General features: G+C 30.5%; 1 protein-coding gene across 1 annotated transcript; it reads left to right on the plus strand.

Annotated features, from left to right (window-relative positions):
- The first annotated feature begins 8,771 nt into the window (after positions 1-8,771).
- On the plus strand, positions 8,772-9,553 carry LOC145016068 (uncharacterized). The gene is made up of 2 exons (XM_078974496.1): positions 8,772-9,040; positions 9,154-9,553. The coding sequence occupies exons 1-2, from the start codon at positions 8,772-8,774 to the stop codon at positions 9,551-9,553; spliced, it is 669 nt and encodes a 222-aa protein (XP_078830622.1).
- Positions 9,554-12,401: the final 2,848 nt, after the last annotated feature.

The raw sequence follows: 12,401 nt of genomic DNA on the forward strand, positions 1-12,401 counted from the left end.
CGGACAATCTAGGGTGACAAATACCATGACATTATGACGCCTAAAGAACGTCGTACCAAACCAACTAGTCATTAGCATGGTTATGATAACTCACATGGGGTATTAACAAAAAAATTTGGTTTTTGGGGTTAACGTAAAATCAAGTAGTTTTATATAAAGATAAAACTTCATAACACTACTTTCCCAGTAGAACATTACTTACATTTTTAGTCTTGGGTTTAAGACTTAAAGTTCAATTTTAAAGAAAATGTTGGATTTTCTGGAAGCACACTCTATCATTTTTACAAAAGAAAAAACTACTGATTTCTCATACAAAAATGCTTATGAACTCACAAATTTAATTGTTGACACTTTTCAATATCACTTGTATTCTCAGGGAATCAGTAAATAGGTAATCAAAGAGTTTTTGGAGGATGGGTCGTCGCCATGTCACGTTATTTATTTGTGCTATACATATTTGATATTAAACAAACAATGTTTTGAGTACAATGTAAACTTTTAAATTATCAATATGATGGTTGTATGACTTTAATCATTTATATTCAATTGTTGTGATACTATACATGAAAGTCATCTACCCCCAGACGTTTCCGCCATTCTGGTTTGGGGGTGTGATAGTCAAAAAGTCAATGTTCAACAGTTGTTAAAAGCCAACGATTAACCCTCACCACGATGTGGATGAATTTTGGCCACGTCGTGGGACATCCGGACAAAACAATTATGAAAACCTCATACATCACGACGTGATGAGCATATCACCACATCGTGGGAACTGATCTTGGACAACTTAATGGATTAAGCCCTTAATCCATTAAGACACTGACTCATTTCTTCCAGAAGGCTTCCTTACACCCAATGAGTCATAAAAATCGTTCCTTTAAACCGAATAGATACCTCCGGTATAGATAAACTTATCAACAAATTATCTATCCTCTCTTTTTCCATTTAAATTTCAATAGTTTTATTTAACAAGAAGATTACAACTCATGTCTTTCCGTGAGCTAAGTCATAACAATGGAGGAAATGATGTCAAAAAAAATCTTATCAATGAGCAAAAACTTAACCAAATCTCAGATCTAGAACACTAAGCCTTAAAGAGACCTCCAGAATCCATAACATTTCCAACTTTATGGAATCCAACCACTCAAACTCTCCCAAACATGGAGAAAATACACAAAAAACCTAGATCTAGAAGCATTGAACATAAAGCTTGGAACTTGAACACTCACAAAGGTCTAAAGTAAATGCTTGAAGATGATGATGAGACTTGCAAGTTGGATCTATACACCAAGGATGCTCCCTTCTCATTCAAGACACCAAAACACCACCAAAAGCTCAAGAACTCAACAATGGAGTATATGGTTTTGTTGAAAGAGTTGGAGGTTGAAAAGGACCTTAAACCTTGCTTTTAAGGGATTAAATATGGAAGATATCCTAAAATATCATGGGCTAGGGCTGCAGCTATCGTCATGTTGTGGCTTTCCACTTGCCACGTCATGGCAGCCATCCCGGATACGCGTACATGAATTTGGCATGTTATGTCGTAGTGCTCAAACTCCATGTTGTGGCATAAGGTTTTTCCCAAATCCTTTATTTTAATCTCCCAAGCCCTCGACCGATCAATCTTGGAAAATGGGTGTTACAACCGCTCTCACGATTTTCCCTACGAAAATATGACCGTTTCTACACCATTGGAGACCTCTAATTGCCGCCCGACCCTGTGTTACCATCGTCTTTTCCATTGCCGCCATTAGTGCTATTGCATGCTATGACAGATTGGAAGGCACAACCATGGTTGTGTGTTGTTTTTTCTCTATGGTCTCTTTCTTTCTCCTTCGTCCATACTCTATTTTTCCCTCTTGATTATACTCTAAATTTCTCTTACAACTCCTTCGTTTTCACTGATTTCAACGAAGACACACACTTAGTATGTGTGGTGTGGGTTTCTCCTCCTTCCAATTTGTGCCTTGATTAGAAATAGATTCATTATTTTTCTTTTTCATTTCTATATTAATAGTTTCCATAAGTTTAACCTTTCACCCTCTAAAAGGAAAAAACTGAAATAATATACCCCAACGAGGCTTGCACGTAGCGTGTTTTAACAAAGAAATTGAACAAAAGATAAATACATAGACTTAATAAAAAAGTATATTAAGGATGGTCCAAGTTAAAAAAATAAATTATAAACAAAAGGAATTACCTCAAACCACAGGGACCACTTGTGTAATATACCCTTAATGCCTTAAATGATTTACCCATGAGATAAAAATTCATCATGATTCGTAGTTATCATAATTAGATCCCCCAACTTTAATAGAATATGAAATTGACTTGATCTTATTTCACTCTTCACAAATGTTAGCCCACTACAAGAATAATGACTATTAGTGATGATAGGTGTCGCCGCTAAAGGTCCGATTGATTATACTCTAAATTTCTCTTACACTTAGTATGTGTGGTGTGGGTTTCTCCTCCTTCCATTTTGTGCCTTGATTAGAAATAACTTCATTATTTTTCTTTTTCATTTCTATATTAATAGTTTCCAAAAGTTTAACCTTTCACCCTCTAAAAGGAAAAAACTGAAATATACCCCAATGAGGCTTGCAGGTAGCGTTTTTAAACAAAGAAATTGAACAAAAGATAAATGAAGAGACTTAATAGAAAAAAAAATATTAAGGATGGTCAAAGTTCAAAAAAATAAATTATAAACAAAAGGAATTACCTCAAACCACATGGACCACTTGTGTAATATACCCTTAATGCCTTAAATGATTTACCCATGAGATAAAAATTCATCTTCCTAGTTACCATAATTAGATCCCCCAACTTTAATAGAATATGAAATTGACTTGATCTTATTTCAATCTTCACAAATGTTAGCCCACTACAAGAATAATGACTATTAGTGACAACAAGCGTCGCCGCTAAAGGTCCCGATTGTCGCCGCTAATACCCAATTTGTCGCTGCTAATGCTTACCGTCACCGCTAATACCATGTCATCACTAATACTTTCTGTCACCACTAAAAGTGTCGCCGCTAATTGTAGTTTTCTCTTTTTTTAGTTTCTTTTTTAAACATTCTTTCCATATACAAAACAACCTTATAAAATTATAAAAACTGTTATAAATTATAAAAACCTTATAAAAACATATAACCAAAAACACATCCATACATACACAATACACATACAAAAACATATACATACATGATACACAAACTAATACACAAATACATACATAATACACATATAAAAACACTCATATATATATATATATATATATATATATATATATATATATATATATATATATATATATATAGACACACACACACACACACACATATATATATATATATATATATATATATATATATATATACTAATACACAAATACATACATATACAAAAGACACATTCTACATATAAATGAATTCATAGAAGAGAAAATGAGGAAGAAGGAGCTGAAGGGGGTTATATATGCGAAGGGCATTAGCGGCGACACGTTGAGTATTAGCCGTGACACCTTTGGTGGGAATTTTGATGGTCAAATTTTTTGAGTATTATAGGCGACATCTTTGGGGGGAAACTTTGGCGGTCAAAATTTTCGAGTATTAGTCGCCGCTATTGGTATATACATTATTGATTTTCAATCGTTGGATTAGGGACAAAATCAACGGCTAAGGTTTCACTTCATATTTCGATGCGGATCGGGGTCGATGGGCATTAGCGGCGACAGCCACCTTTAGCGGCGACACATAACGCGAAAATTATGTGTCGCCGCTAAAGGTGGTTGTCACCGCTAATGCCCATTATTCTTGTAGTGGCCATATTACAAGAGTGAGTATGGATGGAGATGATACTATGTGTCTAACCAATGTGGGACTAAATACCATTTAGTCCATTGAGACGAAAGTTCCATATAATTAGAATAGAAAAATGTCGAGGTCCACGAGGATGCTAGATGTTGGTTCTTATACAATATGAGACATGGTACTCCTTGATTTTTTTTAAAAAGAAATAGTCAGGAGTGACGAGAGACTCAACATACATAGATACAAATAAAAAAGGTCTGGATAACATGAGATAACAACAAAGATAAAAGTAATATGTTGATAATAAACATAAACTTGAAATTAATGATAGTAGAAATTGTCTACAAAATTAGGACAAAAACCTCGTTGGCAGCTCAGTTGTATGTGTGGTGGGGCAGAAGTACATACACATTAGGTGGGTCTATATATATATATATATATATATATATATATATATATATATATATATATATATATATATATATATATATATATATATATATATATATATATATATATATATATATTAGTTGTATGTGTGGTTGAAACCTCTCATTTCGTATTTTCTGTTGACTAAATTTTGTCCAATATTTCGCCATATTTTTTTTTTCTTTTCTATAAGAAACTCTTTTAACTTTTACTTCACAAATTAATTCCCTTTAAAATCTACTACTAATTACATAGTTGTTGTGCATGCCTAGAAAGATTTCACTTTAACAGATTATTTAATTTAATAGGTCACGAAGAAATATTTTCGCAAGATACTATAAACAAAAAATAGTTAAGCTTTTAAGGAACACTGAAAAAGTACTTTCTTTTTGACAAACACCATAAAGATTTAGCTTGGGGTTATCAAAGTGGACGTGGTGCTAGGTAAGTCCATAACTCTATATCTACTTCAACTACATTAGCGATAAAACCAATTTATGTGTTGAAACAATTATTCTTGAGCAGTGGAGACTGGAGAATGCGATCTTCCTTGTTCCCAAATATACCAATGTCGAAAAATTAAAGATAGAGTTCTCATCTGTCAGCAAAAGTATATAGAAGGTTAAATCTAGATCGAGTTATAACTGAAAAGTGGGTGATGACACATTGAAAGTCGACAGTTAAGAGAATTATAATGAATAATCATAAGTCTATCATATAGCAAATCTGATTGCTTCTATACATATTCAAGGGTTTTGATTATTCAAAAAACCTAAATTGGTTAAGAAAAAGATAAACATTGTTGTTTTGTGATTACTAGAAGATGATGAATTGAAAAGACATCTCATGCAAATTAACCCTAGCAATGGAAGGATTGTTTATCTGTAAAGACAAAATGAGTAGACATTACCATGCTTTCTTCTTTCATTATATCTAATCATGATTATTATTATCATTACAGCCATGATCATCATGCATATTTCCGCCTTTTGTTCACTTTCTTCAACCTGGGATGGTGATTGATGCTGGCCAAATGTGGGGCAGTTAATCAACCAAATCTGAAAAACCAATGATGCCTTTTGATATGGACTCCCATTATATACTCATGTAGTTTTGTTATCATGAATGTTCTGATATGATGTATTCAACAAAATTTAACATTGCCCAAATCGATCAATTCAATTGGCCAGTCATTTGATAGACGTCTACTCATTATGGATATATTAAACAGCGCAATGCTACATATTTCTAACTTAACCACTAACCTTGTAATTACTATGTTTAACTTCTTTGTTAAAATTTTAACAATTTAAGTCCAGATCTAATTAAATAAGTTAAGTAAAAGTCATTAATTGACAAGATTGAACTCTCAATGTTAAAAATTTCTGTTTAACTTAGGTTAATCTTCCATTTAACATTTAAAGTCCCCGAACTTCTCTTTTAACCCTACATGTTAAAGTTCGTCCATTTTTTTTCCAATATTGAAAAGTCAACTCCTAATCTCAAAGTTATTGACTTAAAATTTCACTTTACAATTAATTATTTTAGTTAATTGATTTTAAATTAACTACAAAATTGCATCGTAACTCATAATTTAATTTTAAAATAATTTTTATATTATAAACAATGTCACTTACATATTAAAATTTCTAGCCCCAAATTTTAGGTGTTACACAATATGTTAGGGATATTCAACATTTGGGTAAATTATCGGAAGACGAATGACAATGCACTCTAAATCAAGTGGCTCAATCTCTAAATTTACATGCAAAGATAAAGAAATCAATCATTTCATAGATGTTTTTGTTAGGGATGAGAATTTGGTTTGAAAACTTTAACTGAATCGAACCGAATTAGACACGAATAAGTAATTTGATTCAGTTTCCAGGTATCTATATTAGGCTTATTCGGTTTTCGAGTTATTCGATTTCGGTTACTCAAATAATGGCTTATTTGGTTCTAAATATCCGGCCCGAAATTGAAAAATTATTTTTTAAGCGTATTTTTCTTGCAACATTGAATGAACTACATTCAATCGATTTGATCATATTTTTCAATGTCCCTCCTTCTGTGATCGAGTTGTACATTCAAAACAGAATATATATATATATATATATATATATATATATATATATATATATATATATATATATATATATATATATATATATATATATATACATATATTGCACCGTATTACCGAAGTCGACTTCCTATTCAATCGTCTTACTAAGTCGACTTCTTACTCAAGCATTCCTATTCAAAAATTGAGTGTTGATCCTTCTTTTTTATATTCAGAAATTGACCATTCTTTCTTTGTCTCTAAAGCTTTATGAATTCTTATCTTGTCTAGTCATGAAAAATTGTATTAGGTTCTTTTCAGGTTGTTCGGGTTATAGAATCCTAATACGTTTTATTTGGTTTTGTTCGGTTATATTAGGTCCTTAATTATCTTGTACATGTTATTTAGGTAATAACTGAACCTAACTGATTAATACTCGAACCGAACTAAACATGTATTGGTTATTTGGTCCGGTTTTCGGTTTTTGCAATTACCCTTATTCGGTTTTCGGGTTATTTAGGCTCGGGTCGGTTCGGTCTGGTTCCTTCCCGAATAACATCCTTGGATGTTGTGATATACTAGCTAGGTTTTTAGTTCTTGCAATGATAAAAAAAAATCCATGTAGGCATTTTTGGTTCTCCTATTTTACAAATGCATAAATTGTGGATATTTTGAGTGATTCGACGATGAATTATTGGTATTTAGATAACGGCATAATGTCATAAAAACCCTTAAGTTTTCAGGGTTTTGTCGGTTTTACCCAAAGTTGAATTTTATGTCCGTTTTTACCCTAACATTTTCAAAAAAATGTTAGGTTTTATCCTTTTACCGATGATAACAGATTACCATTATATTAACTTCGCAAAAAACCCTTAAGTTTACAGTTTTTTTTTACGTTTTTACCCTTAAGTTTATAATTTTTTTTTACAGTTTTACCCTATGTATTTTTTTTTTATATTATACGTATTCAAGTAGAAAAATCATATTTATAAACGAAAAAAATTTAATTAAATATTGTATTTACATTTTTTTAATGTTAATTCTTTATATATATATATATATATATATATATATGTGTGTGTGTGTGTGTGTAAGTGTGTGTATGAGTTTTTTTTTTCTTGGATAAACCATTTAAGATGTAAAAAACACAAATTAATATGTTTTTAAAACTACAAAACATATTTTTATGTATTTAAAAATATAGATATCAATAAAAATATTTGTTCATTCATAAACATGTTTATATAAGTATATACATGTATTTTTAGAAGTGTAAATATGTATTTTGATATATGTTTTTTTAAAGTATAAATATATTCTTAGAAATATAGATACATATTAATATACAAAAATGTAAAAATATGTATTTATACTTCGAAAAACTATATCTATAAAACACATATTCATAATTCTAAAAATATTATTTATCTTTTTAAATGGTATAACCATGCAAAAACACACACACAAACAAACATATATATATATATATATATATATATATATATATATATATATATATATATATATATATATATATATATATATATAACATTAAAAAAATATAAATATAATATTTAATTAAATATTTATTCATATATAAATATGATTTTTCTACATGAATATGTATATTATGAAAAAAAATATATACTTAGGGTAAAAGTGTAAAAAAAAATATAACCGTAAGGTGTAAAAACGCAAAAAAAAAAAAAAAAAAAAAAATGGTAAACTTAAGGGTTTTTTTTTTGCAAATTTAATATAATGGTAATCTGGAAAACTTGTTATCATCGGTAAAACAGTAAAACCGAGCATTTTTTTTCAAAAATGTTTGAGTAAAAATGAACATAAATTTCAACTTTGAACAAAATCGACAAAACTCTGAAAACTTAAGAGTTTTTATGACATTAACCCTTTAGATAATTATCACAAAAGTTACTAGATTTAACATTTTTTTTTTCAATACCAAAATATGATGTCACTAAAAAGTGTCACGTCAACATATCATATTAGCTGTTACATCATCAAAGATTGTCACGTTAGTTGGAAACAAATTATATAACAATTTGTCTGAATTGAAACAAAAAATAAAACTCTATCAAAATCAAAATTTTGTTTTAACGTGGTGATAATCGTGAAAAGATCGTACGCATTTTTATGAATATATATCCCTTAGAGTATTCAATACGGGTCCAACGAGAAGAAACGCGGATGAGGTGACACCCCTGAACGCCGTTATGACGTGGGAACACTACCCACTATTCGTTTTTGCTCGTCAAGGGTGATTCTCGTGGCCACGACAACTGGATGCGACGAGTAATTTTAAACGTTTATTAACATTTAAAATGCAACGGTTAAAAAAATTAACTATTAAAAAAAACCATTTACCCTATAAATAACTACCATTTTATAAAAAATTTAACACACTTTCTTTTCTCCTCTCTACATATTATCAATTATCTTAAAAAAAATATGGATCATTTCGACTCGTCCGATGATTCAGATGACGATATTTTCTTTAGAATGATGTATCATTATTACACTACCGACCTGCTACAACCAGACTCAGCTCCGCTATTAACAAGACGTGCGATGTTAAACAGAAATCGCGAGGAAGGACACGGACATCTATATCGCGATTACTTTGCGGATAACTGTGTATATGGGGCGAATGACTTCAAAAGAAGATTTCGTTTGAGTAGGGATGTGTTCTTACGAATTGCCAACGCCTTGGAAAGCCGGTATCGCTTCTTTACTATATTTTTAAACAAAATAAATAAAAATATACTACATGTTTTATTTAATTTTACAACATATGCTATATATTTTTATACTGTAGCTAATTTATGTTTAGGTACGAATTTTTTCAATTAAGATATAATGCTAGAGGTAGACGACGGCTTACGACGTTGCAGAAAGGTGATGTGAGCATTCGTTTGATGGCTATAGGGGAGTCACCGGACACCATAGACGACTATATGAGAATGTCTGAAAGAACCGCAAGAGAGAGTTTGTATACATTGTCAAGGGGTGTTGTTGAAACTTTTGGAGACGTGTATTTGCGGAAACCTTCGTTGCATAATTTGCAAGAATTGTATGCAGCGCATGAAGAACGTTATGGGTTTCCTGGAATGATGGGAAACATTGATTGCACACACTGGAAATGGAAAAATTGTCCGGTAGCATGGAAAGGACAATACGCAAGTGGTCATCACGGATCACCTTCGTTGGTGTTAGAGGCTGTCGCTTCTTAAGATTTATGGATTTGGCATGCATTTTTTGGGGTTGTGGGTTCCAACAACAACATCAACGTTCTTGATCAGTCGCTAATATTCGACGATCTTTTGAATGGAAAAGCCTCGGATGCTTCTTTCACGGTGAATGGAAACGAATACAAATATGTGTATTACCTTACGGATGGAATATATCCTCAGTATTCCACATTCGTGAACGCATTCCGCCACCCCGTTGAAGAATGAGACAAATTTTTTAAGAGAAGACAAGAAGGAGCACGTAAGGATGTGGAACGTGATTTTGGAGTGCTGAAGGCGAAGTGACATATAGTCGAACATGCAGCACGACCATTGAATTTAGAAATTCTATGATATATCATATATGCATGTATTATAATGCATAACATGGTAGTAGAAGATAAATGGAGAAATATTGCACACTATATCCCAACGGAACCCAGACACATTCAATTTCAACCAGGAACAACAAATTATTTGCATCGCGTTGTTGACAATTAGGACACAAATAAACACAGACAACTTCGAGAGGACTTGGCGAATTATATCTTTTATGGTAACAATAACGATAACGAATAACGTTGTATTTTTTTTTTAATTTGGATGTTATTTCTTTTTTGTTTTTGGATATTATGTGTAATTTAGTCTTTATGTTAATTTTAATATTTAAATTTTTTTAATTGTTTTTTATAATTTTTAAACATTATGTTTTATTTATTTTTTATATTTAAAAAATAATTGTCTCAATTTAAAAAAAAATCGAAATAAATAAAAAATAAATTATAAAATGGAAAAAAGTTGGTATCATAACAAGATACAACATATTGCTCATTTCCTCACTAGGTGTTATAACATCATTGATGATGTGGTATGTGATGTGACACCAAAATGGTGTTACATCTAGTTACTCACACCTTATGGTGTTAACTTTATGTGACTTTCGACTTAAGTTTTTATATCTAAAGATTTTTACTTGAATTTTGTAGATATGTGACTTTTATATAATATTTTCGGTCATCAGATTTTGTAGATTCTAGGGTTTGTTCCTTTTCATAATAACCATAACCTAAAGATATAAGAATTGTCTTAAAAAATTGTCGTTTAATACATTATTGATAATTTGGAACAAAAATCGCAAGTAATTTGAGGATTTCATTGCCAATGTTGAAAACCTAGAAATTGGGATCAGTCTCGCTTTCTTATAATGCACAACTCAATTCCAAAAATCCATAGGATGCCGTTTATATGCATACATATTGTACCATTAAAACCGCAAGAAATTATGTTTGAGTTTTATATAATTTTATATCTTTTGAAAGCTTAGATATATTTTTATAAACACTTTTATTAAGGGTGGTAAGGATGTCAACAGGACAAAATGAGAGAGTGATTTCATCCCCACACAACCTTCGAAATTCCTCTCTTCCTCATCCTTAATTGATTTTGGATAAAAAAAAACTGTTATTTATATTAGAATTTTATATGTTAAAAACAAAAATATTATGTCAACTTGTGGGGTTTAATTAATTAATTTAATATATATATATATATATATATATATATATATATATATATATATATATATATATATATATATATATATATATATATATATATACTAGCCGTTTGCCCGCGCAAAGCGGCGGCGGCGAATAGTTTCTTTAAAGTAATTAGTTCTATTCGGAGACATGTTATATTTCTAAGAACACTTGCACCATTATCGATCGGTTTCACAAAAATAAAAAGTGCAATGCCAAAACCAAAAAATATTGTGGTGGTGGATTCCATGGAGGCAAAGGAGATAAAGATTTGAATTACTCTCCAGTCAACTATGTTTTATGCAAAAAATTAGGGAACTCCAATTTGAATAAGCTTTTAAATTTCAAACGATTTGTCGAAAAGAAGTGTTTCAGATTTCGAATGCACCAGATACCAGAGAAGAGATATTTTAGGAGTACAAGTTTGGTCAAAATTGATGAAAATACTAATTCAATCCCGAAAAATAAGAAAATACTAATTTAAATGTATTTTTAATGCTTGTATCCCTAGCATTATCAATTGTAAGATATATATTATAATATTATTATATTAATAGTTGGTTGAACTTTAAGCTTAAAGATTTGAACGTTTAAAAAAAATATTATTATTATATTGATTCTATTTATAGAAATAGTAAGATTTCTTTTATAATGTAGTGTGTGTATATATATATATATATATATATATATATATATATATATATATATATATTAGTGGGGCTCTTGTGGGGGTTTCGGGACGTTACTGCTCTTCCTCGCCCCAAAATTAAAATGTGTGTTAGCCATGTCCCCGTTCTTATTATTATTATTTTTTTAACAAATACCCATATACCGAATCAGGGTCTCACGCGACTTTTTGACATCCCTAAAGGGTGATAATTGATGACAAAACACGATAAAAATAAACGACAATAAACAAAATTGAATAGAAATTTGTGTTCGTGTCTAGTGTAATATATATATATATATATATATATATATATATATATATATATATATATATATATATATATATATATATATATATATATTAGTGGGGCTCCTGTGGGGGTTTCGGGACGTTACCGCTCTTCCTCGCCCCAAAATTAAAATGTGTGTTAGCCATGTCCCCGTCCCTATTATTATTATTTTTTTAACAAATACCCATATACCGAATTAGGGTCTCACACGACTTTTTGACATCCCTAAAAGGTGACAATTGATGACAAAACACGATAAAAATAAACGACAATAAACAGAATTGAATAGAAATTTGTGTTCGTGTCTAGTGTAAAAACTATGACATCATGTTTGTCGTTTTATATCATTTATGT

The sequence above is a fragment of the Lactuca saligna genome, chromosome 9 (genome assembly GCF_052625555.1).
Source record: "Lactuca saligna cultivar CGN05327 chromosome 9, ASM5262555v1, whole genome shotgun sequence".
NCBI lineage: Eukaryota > Viridiplantae > Streptophyta > Magnoliopsida > Asterales > Asteraceae > Lactuca > Lactuca saligna.